General features: G+C 33.0%; 2 protein-coding genes across 4 annotated transcripts in view; one reads left to right on the forward strand and one right to left on the reverse strand.

The window, feature by feature from the left end:
• The window catches only part of LOC137971335 (uncharacterized), a 25979-nt gene extending 10669 nt beyond the window's left edge, over nucleotides 1-15310 (reverse strand). The window contains exon 1 of the mRNA XM_068818385.1: nucleotides 14286-15310. Within this exon, the coding sequence (XP_068674486.1) occupies nucleotides 14286-15231 (946 nt within the window). The 5' untranslated portion in view covers nucleotides 15232-15310. The remainder of the gene's footprint in view (nucleotides 1-14285) is intronic.
• Nucleotides 15311-15419: 109 nt separating this feature from the next.
• Nucleotides 15420-20000, forward strand: part of LOC137972066 (P2X purinoceptor 4-like) — a 23266-nt gene continuing 18685 nt past the window's right edge. For 2 of the 3 annotated variants that reach the window (XM_068819601.1, XM_068819125.1), the window contains exons 1-4: nucleotides 15420-15650; nucleotides 16631-16793; nucleotides 18738-18885; nucleotides 19292-19409. In XM_068819601.1, the coding sequence (XP_068675702.1) occupies nucleotides 15508-15650; nucleotides 16631-16793; nucleotides 18738-18885; nucleotides 19292-19409 (572 nt within the window). In that variant the 5' untranslated portion in view covers nucleotides 15420-15507. The remainder of the gene's footprint in view (nucleotides 15651-16630; nucleotides 16794-18737; nucleotides 18886-19291; nucleotides 19410-20000) is intronic. The other variant, XM_068820294.1, reaches the window with a different exon arrangement.

Consider the following 20000-nt stretch of genomic DNA (forward strand, 5'->3'; position numbering starts at 1 on the left):
ATCTGGAATATAAATTTCAATACAACATGTATATTTTTGTGAAAAGTTATCTCTGATAAGTTTGAATAAATTCCAATCCCATCTACCATGATACAAATTTGAACCATCTGTCTTTTTGAGGACATTGATTGGAAAAGCATTTCCAACTGTCAACTGTCAACTTCCATTCCAAAATCATCGATTAGCTCAGTAAGGGTTCTATAATCATGGCTGGAAATATGGCTTTCACCAATTTTTTTGTCTGTATATTGTCTAATATTAGTAGAAATTGTAGATATTCCTCCGTTGAATTGTTTTAAAGTTGTAGCATCCTGATTATGAATAGCGTCTTTCAAATTTATCAGTTTATTATTGTTCAGGTTCAAATCATTAGTCATTACCACACTTCTGTCTTTTTTCAAATAAGGTGCTAAATCAACAGAACCCCCTGCTTGAGATACTTTTTGGTCGACATAGGATTTATTAACGAGTTCATTGAAATCATTTGGTTTTCTATATGACACGATTTTATTCCCGCCCATGTTAACCCATTGTCATCTAGGGTTGCCGCGTGTGACAGTGAATTGATTATCCGACGTGACGTAGGTTAATTACGATGATAGATGAGCGCTAAAAATAAACCATATGCACAGTAAGTGTACACAAGAGATTGAGTTTTAGAATTAAGTTCAACGGAAGAAGAAACAGTGAACTTCCAGATGATGTAAAAATATTGCTAAAAAGTGATTCAAAACACGTCCTAAGGCTCAACTGAAAATGTAAAGGAAGAATTTTCGAAGCAGCGTGCGTTAAGCAATCAAGAAAATTTTTGATCGCTAACTAAACAAAGCGCTTGAAAAATATATATTATAACTCAAAATATGCCTTGAGCAATTTACAGTTAAGTCTAACCACTCAATGGATAAAAATTGTTTGAAATTTATTCCAATCGCTTTGTTTTCTTGCGGGTATAAGTGCAAAAATTATGCACAAACGCCGCTGCCGATACAAAATTTCACCACGAGTTTTCTGCTTGTCGAAATACACAAAACCGCAAGATTAATTTAATTAGTTAATTGATCACTATCACTATCATGTTTCATGAGAGAACAAACAAGGTCAAATTGTGTACAAGTGCTCTTTCGAAAACTTCTGAAAGATAACTTACACAACACAAGAAAAACAACAGAGAAAATCACTGGAGGTTTTCTCGCTTTGCGGAATATAAACGCACGGTTGGATTGATTTATTTGTTGAAGATACCGATCTTCGGAAGTATGCCGAAGGCGAAAATTCCTTCGATTACCAATTTATTTTAGGGGAAAAAAACTTGTTATTTGCAAAAAATCCATCGGTTGATCAATATAAAGCTAAAATCGGGAGCTAATCAATGTCCATTATGACGTTAATTGCTACAAAGGCCTTTAATTCTGCACAGCTTACTGCATGAAAAAGGCAATGCGCTCGGGGTTTAAGAGTTTTTGACAGGCATACCTACTCGTTTCGTTTACCATTAATTCCCATAGATCATCTCCTATGAAAACTAAGAAAAATATTTAATTCATTACGATTATCTAAAACGAAATAAAGAGCAGTAGCTGCCACGAAATCTGGAATTTGAATATTATCGACCTGATCATTCCAGCGAGCTTCATGTTTATCACCGGTCGCTTGGTTTTCACCGTCTTCTTCGTCACTTTTAAAGCCATCTAAATCAAAATTGTTGTCTCTAGTATCCCCTCCTCTTTCAGGAAAACCATAAAAGATTTCTTAGATCCCTAGATCCTTCGAATCCGAAAAAAAAAGCATGAATATCCCCATCGTTTGATGCGTTACGTGACGCATCGGCTGCTGTTTTCGCGTAATTTGATCGCGCGATCGAAAGGGCAAAAAGCCAGCCCTTGTGGGGTCTCTTATCAGCTGTCAAAATAAGCTCACAAGACGACAAATGATTGGTCAATTATCCTACTAAATCTCCATAACAACAAAAAATTTAAATTTACTAAGGGAGACTGGGTAGAGGCCTAAGATCACCTTTGGTCAAGACGCCATTTTGTACGGCCGGTTACGGCCGGTTTGGGTATTTCAGGGGTTGTTGCGCGCGGCCGGTTACGGCTGGTTTGGATGTCAATGGGTTAATATCCTTCTGTTTATCCAATTTTTTTATTGAGTTTATCGTTTAGATATTCACGATTTACAGCAGACGTTTTATTTACTGTGTTTTGACAACCATAGATACTGTTTCTGTTTAGATCAATATCTCCTTTTATTGTACCGCCTGTTTTATGTAAATAGTTACTCAGCTCATTGTTTAATTGAGTGAAATTGATGGCTTGATGGCTTGATGACCTGATGTTGCTTCTTTCATATTATTAATGTTATGGTTTTTCATATCAAGATGTTTGTCAAACCGGTTTTAAAAATATAATTATTTAGCTCTGTTTTATTAGCTTTTAACATCATCGAGTTATCAATGTAAAATTTTGTTGCTGCATCTTTATGAAGAATACGTTCTTGTAACCCAGTTGTTTTTTTATTACCCATATCAATTGGATTTTTTACATCGAGTTTTATATTATCATCATCAAAATTAAAATACCATTGTTGAAAATATTCATATGGAATGGCATCAGATTCATTTGATCTTGGATTTGCTGAATTTTCAATATGACTAAAATTCATGTTTAACAAACCAGCCATTTGATCGCTGCCATCTTTTTTGAAATAATTAGTTAAATCAACTGGTGTACTAGAAGAATCACCTCCATTTGCTTTTATATGGCCATAAATCTGCTTTTTCGTCAAAACATCACTATCATTTTGTCCTGGTTTTAAATTAGTTAATTTTTTATTTTCCATATCATAATTACCACCTGGAGTTAATTTATAGACCGAATACATAAATGGCGGGCAAAAAAATATTCTTTTGTTTTTGTACTAATTAGCCTCACTAGTCTCGTTTGCATGGACAAAATATAAAAGAAATGTTGCATGAGAGTGAGGCTAGTGAGTCTCATTAGCACATAAACAAAAGAAAACATTTTTGGCCGCCATTTATGCATTCGGTCAATAACCTATACCAGGTGGTCCTCTTAAACCTGGTAAACCACGAGTGTAAGTATGACTTGTGCTATGTTCATTGAATATTCCCATTAATATGTATTTGTTATATTATTCCATAAACGTTTCGTTTGATACTTTTCATTGGTTTATCAACATACAAAAAAGAATATGGTTTTTCAGTTGCTTTTTTATATTGATCTTTTTGTACTCCTAATTCTTGTGAAGTTACATTTTGTTCATTTGAACTTGGAAAATTATATATACAAAAATGTGAACAATTCAAACGAATATTCTTTGGACAACCATAAAATCATTGTGATAAATAAATTACTGAGCAATTTTTATGTCTGCCTTGTATAAAATAGCCAATTAATGGTTTTTGATTTTTTCCTGTTACAAAATCGTCAAAAATTACTATCTTTTGTCCACTATTATTAATATCATTGAAAGGTGTTATTGTATCATTGCTTGTTTTAATGATATCGTAACCAACTTGATCACTGATGTCTTGAAACAAATTGATCAAATCTTGGTACTTTTGTTGTTCAAGATTTTTAGCATAAAAATGTACTTGATTAAAGTATAAAAGAGGTTTTGAAAGCATATGACAGAGAAAATTTGTTTTCCTCCACATGATGGAGAAGCTAGAAGCATTCTAAATGTATCTTTTGGCATATATCCATACAATTGTTTAAAATCTGTTTTTTCATTTTTACGAATTGTAATTCGGTATTTCCATGTATATAAATTATGTGTTACATTAAGTTAAATGAAGATAAGTTAAGATAAATAATTTTATGTAAATGAATTATATAAATGGACATAGAATAATCTAAGAAAATTTCTGAAGCTAAAATAAAAGCTGGAAAGATGATTAACCAAATACAGGATGAAATTAAACAGTATAAACACAGTAAACAGGATATGCAAATTGGTTTAACAGAGAGTTTTCAACCAATAATTAAAGCTCAAGAGGATGTAAAACAAACGATTGATAAAAAACAAGACAAATTAATTGAACAACATGATAAAAACCAAAAAACGTTGAGTTCAGATTTGGAGAATATTGCTATGTTGCAATATGTGTATGATAAACCAGAAAAAACAAGAAAATTTCCAATCGATTCTAAACCAAAAATGCTTTCATCAAAACCAGATGAAGGATTCACGACCAATGAATTACATCTGATAACTGATCATGGTTTTTCTGTATCTTATGAAATATGGAATACCGGTAGATACATTGATAATAAATTGGATATTAATGAGTATGATGAAGAAATCGGATTAAAATTAAAAGAATTAGGTCGTAAAAAGGGTTATCTTTCAAAATCCAAAGCATAAAAGACGAAAATTTAGATGAAATAAACGAATTGGATAATGACATTAAATTATTACAAAAATTTAGAAAAGGAATACAATCTTTTGAAGAGGGTATAAAAACGGTTGGTAAAGGAATGAAATATACGCAACCGAAAAGAAATGCTTACAAAATTCAACAAAATGGTCAATATGGTGGTTTGATGATCGATTTGCCAAAATCATTTGGTCAATTACGTCTGGTTGCATCAAAAAAATGGTAAAAACATATTGGATCAACAAGCTGATTTTGATACAATAGACATTTTAACAAAAAGGTTTAACAGCAAAAAAAGATACAGCCCATTGTCTCAAATGTTGTTTGATCAATTAAACAAACTTAGTGAAATTCCAATGCATAGATCAAGTAAAAAATTTAGCAAAATTGGCTCGGGTGTTGTTTATTACAATAATATCAATGATTTGTTAGATAGATTAGAATTACTTGATGGTTCAATTACTGCACGTAATAATGGTGTTCAAATTGAATTCAGTCAAATAGCTCACACATTGAATAAACTAGGGGCAATTAATAACGAACAATTGTCAGAGCTTTTGAAAAAATATGTAATTTAATATTATAAAATGAACGAACAAGCATTATATTTCATCAATTAATAGAGTAAAAATAGGACAAAATAAACCTGAAGATTTTACAGTTAAATTTTCACCTCCATTATATCTCAATGAAGACAAACAATATACCTAGTATTGCACTAGATCGATTAAGTATGACATTTAGTTGGGATAGTATTAATAGTACTTATGTTAATAATTAAATAAAATATTCAAATGATAATGGTTCAACATGGGAAACTATTGCCGTTGTTGATGGAATGTACAGTTATGATGATCTCAATGATTATCTTCAGCTGTTGCTAAAAATGATGATGATAAAAATGGAATTAATTTGATATTTGTCCTTTCATGTTATAGGGTAATTATAGATTTGAAAAAAAATTGGCAGCTGGATTTGAGAAATAGTAAATTTACTGAACTTGTACGTTTTGATGCAAAATTAATAAAGACAACAGAATACAGAGTCAGATTGCCAAATATAACCAATAGTATTGATGCATTAGAGGTTGTAGTTTAATTGATAGTAGTTTAACTGATGGTAAAAGATCCGATACATTAGCTTTAATTCCAACTGATAATTTGACAAGAAGTTATCCTTTCAATTTTGAGCCAAAAAGAGCTTTGTTTTCACCTGTTAATACAAAAATAATAAACGAAATGCGTATTACAGTGAAAGATACGTGTAATATTGGACGATACGTTGTTTTAAACAATATTGATTGGTTTATGACATTAATATTGAAAAGTGAATAATAATATATAACTCATTAATATATATATGAACAAAAACAAATTCAAAATGAGATATGACCCAGAATCAATTAAAAAACATATCTATGGTGAAGGAGTATTTAGCAACTTGGCAAGCAAATTATTCAACAAAACAACAAAAGAATTAGCTGCAAAAACAAGTAAAAAGCTAGCTGAAACGGCTTTAACAAAAGGAGCTGAAAAAACAGGAGACTTTGTAGAAATTTTGGCTGGTGATAAAACTGTTAAAATTTTACAAGGAAAAAAATAAGCAAAATACACCTGTTGAACCAAAGAAAAAAAGTGACCTTTTCAATGGAAGATAACATTATACCAATAGAGGTTGAGCCTGAAATTCAATCAATTCCAACAAATTATATACCAAAAAAGTCACAACAACTAACATATTTTGAAATGGCAGAAAGAATGAATAGATTAATGGCTAGTGGTAGACTTAGAAGAAAAAACGAAAATAATATAATGTCTTACATATAAAATGTTTAGAAATCCCAAATATGATGAACGAATAGACAAATTTTTTGAATTGGAAACACCTTTAGTAACAGCAAATCCTGCTAATGGTGCTGGTCAAAAAAAGCCAAACCATCGATTTGTTGTAGATAATACTAATAGTATGTCACCATCAGACTGGTATAATGCAAGAATTTCAATGTCTTTTAAAGTACAAAAGATGGATGGAACTGATATCGCAGCTAACGATGCAAATGGAATAGTAAACGGTATTCATAGTATGATCAAAGACATTTCAGTTAAAGTTGGTGATAAAAAAATATATGATTGTAATGATGTTAACATCAAAAATTTGCTTGAATATACCAATTCTTATGCTGAAACTACAGCTACAAATGAATTCTTTTTTTTAGACACAAATAGATCAACCGAAATGAGACCTGCACAAGCTGCTTGCAACAAAGGATTTCATCAAAGAAAAACACTGTTAGATGCTTCAAATGTTATGAATTATCAATTACCTTTGAATCGCTATAGTCTGTTTGAATCACTAGAGGATAAACTTCTTCCCCAAACAAGAGTTGAAATATTGTTTGATTTGGCTTCAGATAATCAAGTTATTTGGCAAGGAGTCGATAATTCTCGTGTTGTTTTTACAAGAATGCAGTTGATTGTACCACAAATTATTTTTAATGATGATGGACAAAGTATGTATTCAAGCAATTATCGAAAATCACAAAAATGGACGTATTTGAAAGAACTGTTTCAATGATGCCAATATTGATGAACAAATCCATTTTTGTACAATACATTTTCAGTATCTACTAATCCAAGAACATTGTCTGATGCTTGGTTAGAAATTGGAAATGGAATTGAGTATCCTGATAGACATTATGAACCAGATACCGATATGACTCATGTTTATCGTGATGTTTTAAAATACTTTCACGTTAATAGTGAATATTCACAAGGTACTCTATTAAATAGGAGCAATTTCCATTTGCTTTGTTCATTTTTATATTCGATCTAACTAAACAGCATTGTGATTTAAAAGATTCTACTGTTAAACTAACTTTTCACTATAAATTATCTGGAGAAACAGCAACAGCTTTTTATATTTACGCTCTTGTTTTCAGTGAGCAAGATGTTGAATTTATCCAGAACGATGGTAAATTGTTAGTCAGATAAATAAGGAAATTTTTACAAATTATATTTAACTAAATTTTAACATATCTTTTGTATAATCTAAATATATACAAGATATGACAACAAGATACATTTCTCATGGCATGGTGTTAAATTATCACCAAACGAAAAACAAACATTAGCAAGAGCTATAAATAGCAGATTAACATTACGACTATCTAATTCTCAATTATCTGGACCTGATAAGCTTATTCTACAAAAACACAATTGAAAAAAATACAAAAATTAATGAAAAATGGAACAGGAACTGATTTGAAAATATCAAAAACACAAATTAAAAAAGTTGGTGGTAATATTTTTAGCACATTAGCTACTAAATTATTACCAAACGTAATGCCTGCTGGAGCTCCGTTATTAACAGGAGCTTTAGCTGGATTAGGTGAAAACATTAGTGATAAAATGTTTGGTAAAAAAGGAGGAACGATTATGGAACCAACACAAATGGTTCCAATGCTAAATTTACTGACAGCAAAACAAAAGCACGATCTCAATAATGCTTATCAAACAGGTGGCTAATATGCATTTAAGGCCAACAAAAAAACCAGATGCAACATGGTGGTTTTTGGAGTGCTCTTGCTTCAATTGGCATACCATTAGGAATGAATTTACTACCAAAACTGTTTGGAAAAGGATTACAAGTTGATTGATCACGATCTCGTAGATCTTTGGCAATATATGTACCAAAAATGAACCAAAAAAATTATGGAATTTCACCTATTCATGGTCAATGGTCAATGGCCAATGCAAAAGGGTTTTGGAATAAATAAATAAACAGAAACCAAAAAAAGGAACAGGATTACTAACCTCAATGTTAGGCATAGCAAAAAGTCAAACAACGAACAAAATTCCAATCTTAGGCCAGTTAATATAAAATTTATCAATAAACCACTGAGCAACTTTGATCTGATTGATTGGGTTAAAAAGCTTGGTTTCAAACATTTCAGACGTATTTATTCAAGAGACATTCTTCCGTCTAAAATTCGAAAAGCATGTGGGATATTCAATTTAGATACAATGATTGGACAGGGCACTCATTGGGTAGCATTTAGAAATATAAACAATCAAGCAGAATACTTTGATTCTTTCGGTCTGTTAATGCCTAAAAAAGTTGAAACTTCTCTTAATACAAGCAACAAACAAATACAGTGTATATTGGTGTCTATATTACTTATACTTATTGGAAAGGCAAAATAGAAAAAGTATATTAGCAACAATACATAATGCCAAATTTGATACGAATGATCAATTGGTCAACAATCGTTTTATAATCAATTATTTCAAAAATATGTTATAAACAAACAAAAAAATGGTAGACATGCTTTTTTGCACTTGTGCTGAATGCGGCATTAAAAAGACTTGATTTGTTAAACAGAATAATTTAAACTTATTAGCCCCTCAGAATTAGAGGGGCTTTATAAAAATAAATCACAAAGCATGTCTGGTAATGGATTGTTATTAAATATTAGTAATACAGCAGCAGAATTATTTTTAACCAAAGGAGTACCTTATCTTGGTAAAAAAAGCTGTTAAAATAGGTCGTTATTACACATCAGAAATGTTACGAGATCCAAAATTGCAGAAAAAAGCCATTGAATATGCTTTGGCTAAACTCAATCCAACAATTCAAAATGTTGGATCACAAGCTTTTGATCAATTGTCGACTAAAATTAGACCAAAGAAAAAATAGAAAACAAACAGAAAAGATTTAGATGGAAGTGGTTTTGATTTACCTTTTGATTTACATAAAGCTATTGGTAAATTTACCACGACCTCAATCAGGTTTTACTTTTCCTGGTCATAAATATACTGGACCATATAATCCATTAGAACAACAGCTCAAATATGACCCAATTACAGGTAAAATACTTGAAATATATGATCAGCCAACAGTACCAGCTGATGCTATTGCAATGCAGCATGATGTTGATTATGCTGTTTGTAAAAATGATAGAAAATGCAAAAATAAAGCTGACAGGAAAATGGTTCAAGATTTAGATAATGTTCCATACAACGATAGGCAATGGGGCCATTGGTTGACTTGAAATGTAATCAATACAAAACAAAAACTTGGTCTTGGTGTTAAGCCAAAAGACGTAAAAAGCCGTTGAGTAAAGAGAAAATAAGCTGGCAGCAACAGTTAGCAGATGAGCTACACAAACCAATCAAACAAAAATTTAACAAAATAAAAAAAACTATAAAGCGAAAACCAATACCTACACCACGTCGTAGTGTTAAACAAATGGTTCAAGATTATGAAGATAATATAATTGAACCACCACTTGAATTTCGTGATGATTATAAACCAATTCCAGCTTTAAGAGCTAAAAAACAGCTTCTTAAAAATTCTGTACCACTACCAAGAACTATAATAAAAGAAACAAACAAAGATTTAAAAGGCTACACAACATCATATGAAACAAGCATTAGAAACAATAAAGACCCTTTAATTCAACTACAAAACACAAGAAAAGCAATTGAAATACATATCGAAAAAATTTTTAATGAAATGAAAGGACTAAGTTCATTGAAACCCTTAATATAACATTTGAAAAGCAGTCAAGTAATGAGAAAAAAATTAAATACGCTTAATTTAACAGTAAAACACAAACAATTAATAAAACGCAAATAGAACTAGCTTTAAAATTATCAAAACAGGAAATATTACTAATATTGTAAGTAAATGGATTTCTGAAAGATCTGGTTGGATTATAAAATCAATTAATAATCATTACCTTAATATTGTTAAATATCAACCAATGAAAGGATCATCTTACATTACCCTACCAAATGAAATATGTAATAGTGCAAAAGGATTGATAAACTTAAAATGCAACGATAATTAATGCTTTAGATGGTGTCATATCAGACATCTTAATCCGCAAAACAAAGATCCACAAAGGATAAAAACATCTGACAGATCATTTATCAAAAATCTAAATTATCAAGGCATTGAATTTCGAGTAACAATCAAACAGATTAACAAAATTGAAAAACAAAAAATTTTAACATCAGTGCATTTGGTTATGAAAATTAACTACCATTTCCAATCCATGTATCAAAAGAAAAGTATGAAGATCATATGAATTTATTAATGATTACAGAAAATGAAAATAAACATTATGTACTTATATTATGTATAATCAAACAAAACACAAAGAAAGAAAACACTTTTGTATGTATTGCTTGCAATTTTTTAGTTCTATGCAAGCTTTAAACAATCACAAAGAAATATGTATTAAAATAAATGGTGGAAAAGCTACTAAAATGCCTGAAAAAGGTTCAAAAGTAAAATGTACTAATTTTCATAAACAACTTCCTGTTCCATTTGTTATAGATGCGGATTTTGAAGCTATTACAGAAAAAGTTAAGGGTTGCAAACCAAATAACGACAAATCATACACTGAAGCTTATCAAAACAACAACAACAACAACAACTTTTATTGACCCCTTTTACTTGAAAAAAAAATTAATGTACATGAACTAAGAATTAAAGCTAAATGGGGTGTTGGCTTCCTAAAATAACTAGAAAGTTAACAAGGCTAGGAAACCAAACTAACATTGAATAAATTACAACATAAGGGTCAGAATGATGCATACACACACACACACACATTGAACTATAGATAACTATAAAAAGGACAAACAAAATTTACAAGCCATGGGGAGAAGGACAGATAAACTTGGATGAAATCCTGAATAAATTATAATAAACGAAAAATCAAATTTAAGGCAGCAAATAAATTACAGAATAAACTGAGAAGAAACTCATTACCCTAGGGAAAACAGAAACCAGAATGAAATTAATATTGGCACAGCAATTCATTTTTTAGTTTTTTTTTAAATTTACTAAAAGGAGTTGACTTTATATCTTTCCCAAGAGAGTTCCATACCTTTGGTCCTTGCTTGTGGTTATGGTTATAAAGTTGTTTGTTGTTATGATAATAAATACAGCAAACCAGTTCAGATTTATAGAGGTGAAAATGCTGTATACAAATTGATGGAAAAGATGCTTGAAGAGGTTAAATATTGTAAAAATGTCATCAAATACAAATTCAACAAGCCATTACAAATGACAAAAGAAGATGAGGAAAACTTTAAAAAGCTGATGAATGCCACATTTGAAATAAATAATAATTATATTGAAATAAATAAGATATTGTGGTTAGAGATCATTGTCATATCACTGGATCATTTAGAGGATCAGCTCATCAAGATTGTAATCTTAATTTCCGACTGACTGATAAGACACCAGTTATATTTCACAATTTACGTGGTTATGATTCACATTTTATAATGCAAAATATTGGACAAATACAGTGTAGCTAAAAATCATAAATATAAATTATAAAGAAAGGAGAAGAATGCCAAATGAATATTACTGCCATACCAAATAATATGGAAAAGTACAATGTATATGGCTTTTATGCTTGGTAATAATTTAACATTCATTGATAGTTTTCAATTTATGAGTTCAAGTCTTGATAAACTTGTCATCAATCTCCCTAATGAAACATTCAAATACACAAAAAAAGAATTCAAAAACGAAGTTTCAGCTTATGAAACAAAAAGGGGTATATCCTTATGATTGTATGGATAATCAAACAAAAGTACAATAATAAAGCAAAATTATTATTCACAGACACAGACTTGCTGACTTATGAAATTACAACCAATGATGTGTATATAGACTTTTGGAATTTCAGTGATTATCGAGAAAATAGTAAATTCTATGATAAAACTAGTAAAAAAATTATTGGCAAATTCAAAGATGAAACTTCATGTATTCCAATTACAGAATTCATTGGTTTAAGATCTACTGTAAAATGTATTCTTATATAAAAAACAATGATCAAAATAATAAAACAGCCAAAGGAATTAAAAGGATTATTATTCAAAAAAATATCAAACATGAAGACTATAAACAAACACTATTTAATAACAGACAAATGTATCATACAATGAAAACCATTCGAAGCAACCATCATCAACTTGGAAGCTATGAATAGGTGGTTTGCAACCAATCTCTAGAGACACCGATAACAATGCTGCAATGTACAATTGCTGGTGGACAAACAAAAGAAGCTAATGAGAGATCTTTTGTTTTCGTCCACCAACATGGCGGCGATAACGTCACGTGAAAACCGCCTATAAAGTGTCATTTTCATGCTTCGATGACAAATGATTTTTATTAGACAATGGAATAAAATCACATGCTTACGGACATTATAAAATCAACACACTAAAACAATCTGAATGATAAAGGTTACTTATAAAGTTTACTAATAAAGTATAAAGTTTACTTAAAGTTACTCATTGAACAAATTTATTTGTATGAATTTCCGAGAATGTCACGCTATGGTGATTTTTTCCTGTTCAATTTGATTATGCAAATATTTAAACACACTTCATGCATCACCTATTACACAAAAAATTACACAAATGTGTAAAGTTTCACAGTGACTGAAAAATTACACAAACATGTACACGTTTGTGGAAAAAAATGTGCAAGTTTTGATTGGTTAAAAATCATGGGGAAAACCCCTTTATTTAGTTTTCAATAATGTCACGCTTTGTGATTCTTCCATTTGATTATGCAAATATTTAAACATTTGGATTTATTATTTGTTTCTTTGTTTGAATTTTTTGAAAAATATATGAAAAAAATTTTGTGTTGTAATTCTTTGTTTAATTTTTTAGTGTGATATAAATTTTGTATTATAATACAATCCCCAATGCAAACTTGCTCCATTGCTCGTGAGATTTTAAACGGCTCACCATCCCCTGCTCAAAAAGCTAAAGCTTTTTTGCGCTGCGGCTCGCCTAAATCTCTTTAATACATTTGTATTTGTATTGGAAACTAGTATTTGTATTAAAATTATTCAAGGAATAAAAAAAAGCAGTATTTCAATCCAAATCACAAGTAGTTAAGTTCTTACTGGCATTTTATGTTGGTTAACAAATACTAATAATATTGCTTGGATGGCGAACGAACAATATTATTAGTATTTGTTATTGATTGTTGTATTTTGCATTGGTATTTATCATTTGTATTTTACGCTAGTATCCCCAACTACTATATTACTTGTATCCCTCATGGTCACACATTTTTTAAACCGGTCCATTTGTTCCTGAGATATAGCAGGGGACAACGGAAGACACCCAAATACGAAGACCATAGTGAATAGTCATGTACAGCGGCTGTACATGTACTTTTGGTCTTATTACAAAACTATGCACCAGCATGGGAAAGGTTGTCAGGAACAAAGAGGAGCACAGCTTCAAACTCCCCTAATATTGAACATTTGATATCAACCTCTGCCTTTGAGGAACCTGTTTTTGGTTTTTGTCTTAAGCCGCTTTTACACGTTTAAACTTTCACCTGAAACTTGTCTGCAACAGCGCTGCGAAACAAGTTTCAGGAGGCATCGCACCAAGACTTTTTTGAACTTCTGTTGCAAGACAAGTTTCATGAAAAGTAGAACTGCTTCCTACATGTAGTTCTGCAAAGATCACAGCAATTGCAGTGGTGATAAAAACAGGAGTTTCACCGTGTAACACCACTTCGTGAAACTGGTCTCGCTCGGTTTTGTTACGCTATGTTGCAAACTAAGCCAATCAGAAACTGGCTAAGGCCATGTAAACAACATTTTTAAACCAGTTTCAACGTTTCCGAACGAGTTTCGACCTTACATGTTACACGGTGCACCGCCTGCTGAAACTTTTTTTGCAGCACCGTTGCACACAAGTTTCAGCTTAAAGTTTCAATGTGTAACAGCAGCTTTATTCTCTTTTGTTTGCCCCAAACTACAGTTATCCTAAAACCTGTTCAGCTTTCACCTTACTGTGCACTTCCCACTATTCTGATTATTGATGTTTACCTTGATTTTTCTCCCCAATGAAATCAACTTCTTGTAGACTAGGAATATCTGATGAAAAATGGAACGTGTTCATAGCCCCTCTGGGATCAGTGCTCCACGCTAGAGATAGGACAGTTTGGCCTTCCTTGTTTTTGTTTTCTGGAAATCTTCCCTGGAACAATGAATCTCGCGCAAACTTCAACAATTCAAAGTTCTCACTCCTACGTGCTAAAATGTGCAATACAGAGTCCAACCCGTGGATCTCTGGAGTTTTAATGATGTCCCTAGCTTCATGTCGTGTAAATATCGAGGCCTTTTCTAACTCAACAAGTCGCTTGATCATGCTTTTCAAGCAAAATTGATGAAAACGAATTTTCTTGTGATACGATCGGCCTTCAAATTTCATGCTGTTGGCTGATACGTGAAAAGGTGTGAAACCACGACTGTCCTGAGCAGCTAAAAGCTTGGGAGAATCTTCAGTTAGGCAATGCAACACTTTCTCAAACGCTCCCTCACGGTCAAATGATACGTTGCCTTTATTCACATGGAAATGTTTAGCAGCAAAATGTAAAGCCGTTTCGCCATGTTCATTCAACACTTGCGCGATGAAGTCGTTTCGCAAAAGTCCTTGGACAACGGCAAATTTGCCAAAAGCACAAGCAAGAAATAGAAGCGGGCATCTGAGTTGGTCCAAAGGATCTGGGATGAAACAGTTTTGATCCCAGCCAGCTGATGTCGCAGAGTCAATGGCGACCTTTAGTGCCGAGGGCAAATCTCCAGTACACGGATGAATCCTTGATGCCGCTTTCCGCCCATCGATCAAAAGCGCTGTCACCAAGTTGTGATGCAAGAAGCTGCAGTTGTTTCCGCAAAATGGAGTATGTTTTCCTACCATGGCGCGCGACTTAGTGGTTAAAGGCAGATGACTGGAGTCGAAGGAAGTCATTGCAATTGCAGTCGTTGACATGCGACGCGTTTGAAATATGAGAATCAACAGAAATCTAGCAACTGTTTCAGTGACGTGCCTAGCCCGCCATTTTGGAAGCAACCTCGTTTCCAGGGTCTCCATTCTTTGCCTCCCCTCCCTTGTCAAGGGAGGCAAAGAAACGAGGTTTAATTAGTACCCGGTTTTCCTCCTCAAATTTTGACGAGATACAAAAATTATACTTATACCGCAAAGGTATTTGGTGTGTTAGTAGTCACCTTAGAAGTGCTTGTTTTGGGTGTGTATTTTGACCTAAACATGGTATCTTGTAGCCAGATTTGTGGTGTTATTCTCTCCACCCTCTTTGAGTATGATACCGCCAAGATAGTGCACATCAAGAGTAAAAGAGTTGGATTGATCAATCGATTCATACAATTAGTCATAGTTGTTTACGTAATTGGGTAAGTAGAATTTTAATAAGTTTTAACAATACTCTGACTCTTGAGCGTCAACTACATGCAATTCTGGAATCGTGAATCTCTGGTTAAGTGAATTCCTTTCTGGAAGTTCCTAATCATTAAAAATTCGTTCATTTATCAGAATTAACTGTGGGACATTCCATTTATAATCCGACCCCCCCCCCCAATCAGGCCCATCAGAATTCCACCGGTAGGAATCTTTTTCAAAGGCACCAACAAAAAAGTGAAGGGGTAGGAAAGGTTTTTTTCAAAGGGTGCCGACAAAAATCCAACCAGTAGGAATCTAATAAATGGAATGTCCCTATAATACGTATAGGTATATGGTGTGAAGGTCAGCCCCAAGGGGTTCAGACAGAAAATAATTAATGTTAATTTACAGAATGTTGATAAAAAGAATAAAAGACATTGAGACCTCACAGCTACAGCAGTTTTAGATTGTTTATGGAAGATACAGGTAAATTGTTTTCTGTCTAAACCCCTTGGGTCATTTTTGAGTGTTTTTAGCATTAGCTCAGTTGGTTGAGCACTGGGCTGCCATGTGGGAGGTCGCGGGTTCGAACTCCGGCCGCATCAACACTCAGGAGGAGAAAGAGGAGGAAGTGCTGACTTGTAATTTCAACTGCAAATGGTTAGACTTTCAAGTCTTCTCGGATAAGGGCTATAAACCATATCTTATATGTTTTATTGTAAGTTCCCTGTGGGACTTGAAATAACCCAGACACTATTTGAGAAGAGTAGGCGATCTGAAGTCCCTGGTGTTCTGGCTGTCCTGTTCTCTCCAGCAGAAGCAGCCGTCTTGGCAGTGATGTCTCAAAAAGGCTTATGGTGTATGAGGCCAGCTAAGCAGAAAGTCAGCCATGAGTCAGCGAGGGACTTTGCCGTGTGCTGGAACATGTAGCTAGATAGATTGATAAAATCTCACCACATTTAAATCTTTTTGCAACCTAATTTTGGCTTCACAGGTATGTGATAGTTTATAAGAAAGGCTATCAAGAATTCCAGGAACCTTTCAGCTCTGTAACGACAAAAGTCAAAGGAGTATCACTCACAAACCTCAGTCAGCAGTTAGCATTGTATGGAGGAGTCCATGTTTGGGATTCGGCTGATTATGTGATACCCCCTGAGGTACATGTAGGACTTAAAATTATTAATAATGCGTAGGTCTTGATAAATTGGTTAAATTGCATTCGTATATAATAAATAATTTATTTAATATAATAATAATAATAATAATAATAATATAATTATATTATTAAAAACTAGATCATTGGATAATGCAATTCTAGGGTTTTGATTGGTTTTATTTACAATGGACATCATGGTATATGGTCTATTATAATGTATACTGAAAAAGTGGATAGTGTTGAAGGCATGCTCTGATTGGCTACTCAAACTTAGAATATCCTTTGCTTTTCGCCTCCGAGCAACTTGTGTGGCTGGGCCCAAAAATATTGTAATCGTTGCAGGAATAAATGAGTTAAAACCATCTTTTGGTGCTATATAATATCACTGCATGTACTAAAACAACTTGATAAATCACCTCATTGTTAACAGAGTGTCAGTGGCTAGTGCTGACCTCGCAGCTTTGCCGCTTGGTATATCACAGGCGGCCCAGACTCGGAGGGTAAAAAATTATAAGGATTTGTTTGGGAATTTCAATAACAAACTGAAAAAGATATTTACCTGCAAAAGTTTTCAATAAAAAAGCTGTAATTTATTGTCATGGTGACTTTCCTGGTTTTGTGTGGTTATTTGCCTGATTGAATGCGATTTAAACGACTTCTCAAATTCCCAGGTTGTCACTCTTACCTAAATAAAGGAAAGGCTGGCAACTAATTTCTAGCTTACCCGCATCTTGCCCATATAATCACACTTCTGCAGCATCAGTCATGCTCAAACTCCGGCGATGGCCACACAGATAAATTTACTTCTCCTTAATCAAGTTTCAAGGTCCAGCAAGCGTCCATTGCTTAAAAACAACGAAAAATATTCAAATTTTCAAAATCCTTTGAGGCTCGCTTACAATGAATTTTGACATGGCTGTCAACCGTTCATCTGAGCCTTGATGTGGTGAGAGCAAATAAGTGAAGGGGTGACCAGCCATGTCAAAATTTAAAAATTTGAATATTTTTCGCTGTTTCTAAGCAATGGATGCTCACTGGACCTTGAAACTTGGTCAAGGAGAAGTAAATTTACCCGTGTGGCCATCGCCGGAGGTTGAGTGTGACTGATGCCGGAGAAGTGGGATTTTATCGGTGAGATGTGAGGCAAGCTAGAAATTAGTTGCCAGCCTTTCCTTTATTTAGGTACAAGTGACAATCCGGGAATTTTAGATTGAAGTTGCTTAAATCGCATTCAATCAGGCAAATAACCACACAAAAGAGTACAGCTATTTTTTGAGAACTTATGCGGGTAAATATCCCATACAAGTCCTTATAATTTTTTACCCTCCGAGTCTGGGCTGCCTGTGGGCAAATATCTACCACTAGCCACCTCCACTTCTTTAAATAGTTGTTAACTACATGTATACCATGCTAGAATACAATTATTATCTGTAACTGTATACATCAGTTGTTTTGTTTTTAGAAAGAAGGGAAGATTTATCCATAATTTGTGGGTATTTTTGGTCAAACAATATTATTATTCCACTTGTGCTTGTTGAATATGAGAGAATTGTAGCCAACTCAGTGCTAGGCACCTTATTGTCTCGCTTATCTCACATACATTTGGCGCCCCTGTGAATTTATAATTAGTATATTGCTCCTAGATGACACAGCTATCATTAATAATAATTATCATATTTACTTGTCATTATGAACTATCAGTCAGCATCAAAAATAGTATTCTAATCTCAGTGTTTTGTATCAATTGTTGTCGCAACTGCAACCACTCTTTTAATTAGGCATTGTCATCATTTTCATTTTCATCTTTAATATCATTATTTTAACCATCTATATGTTTTCTCATTTTGTAAGTAAAGCTTGTGTGCCATCAGCTAGACTAAAAATATTGCTACCACCCTTGAGGTTAAAGAGTGTTAAATATTGTTGTTTTCTGGTTCAAAAACAGGAAGATAAGGCTGTATTTGTGATGACAAACATGATAATTTCACCAAATCAAACACAGTCTGCATGTGCTGAAGACCCAAAGTTTCCGAATGTAAACTGCACGAGGGACAGTGACTGCCCAAGGTTGGAACCTGTTACAAATGGACATGGTAGGAACAAGACTCTTGCTCCTTCTTCCTTACTAATACTTTAATAAAATAATAATTAACAATTAAATTATTGGGCAAGGTTGAGCAAAATATCATAATTTGTCAGTGGCGAGCAGATCAATTTTTTGCGGAAGCCAAAGGTTGAGACAAATAATTGATCCAGGAGACACTGACAAATCATGATATTTTGCGATAACCAAGTTCAATAATATTATTGTTTTATCTTTTGATGACTGAATTTGTTTGTCTCAATTTACAACAATTAAATCACTTAACGAAAGCTCAGGAAATAAACTAAATGTATTAAAACCTTGTTAACTTATTGAATCTCGCATATTTTTTGACCAAAATATAAAAGATTGGTTGCTAATTGAAAGTTTCAGCTGGAAATATTACCTTCCTCTAGGCTTCAGGACCGGAAGATGTGTGCCTGTAAAAGGAAAGAAAGATAAAAAAGTTTGTGAAATTTATGCTTGGTGTCCAGTGGAGATTGATGAACTTCCAATGCCTGGCTACAATTTGAGGTGTGTGAGATAGATAGATAGATAGTTTATTGCAGCATTTACAAGGCAGTCTCTAGACTGAATTGCCTAAAAATTTACATAAAATAATTGATAACTAAAGAAATATTTACATGTAAAAATTATTATTAGAACTATTTGTAACTAAACTTTAGTAAATATTCAAATCTAAATAATGGTCATTGCTGGAAAGAAAGACAGTGTTCTTAAAGCAATTTGTACGAGCCTTAAAATTCTTGAAAGGGCACGGCTTCCTAAAATTGTACATACTAGACAAATTCTTCTGTGGAAGAAAGTGGTGGAGTTTGTGGTCCATATCTAGCTTAATGGAGGTGAAAAGTTTCTCTCACAACCCGGAATGTCTTTCTTTAAGCGTGTATAGATTGAAACAAGATAGGTTAATTCACGGTATGAACTTGTTGGTGCGATGACAGATAAGGTGTGCAGGCCTGCACACGCTTGATGCCGTTGCATGGATACGCAGGGAGGCTATGATGAAAGACTGGCGCGTAGTACTCTAACTTAGACTAATAATGGTCTTACATGTGTGCAAATTATAGAAATTAAGAATATCATTTGATGGAACACTAGCTT

This window comes from Montipora foliosa, chromosome 1, assembly GCF_036669935.1.
Source record: "Montipora foliosa isolate CH-2021 chromosome 1, ASM3666993v2, whole genome shotgun sequence".
In the NCBI taxonomy this organism is placed as follows: domain Eukaryota; kingdom Metazoa; phylum Cnidaria; class Anthozoa; order Scleractinia; family Acroporidae; genus Montipora; species Montipora foliosa.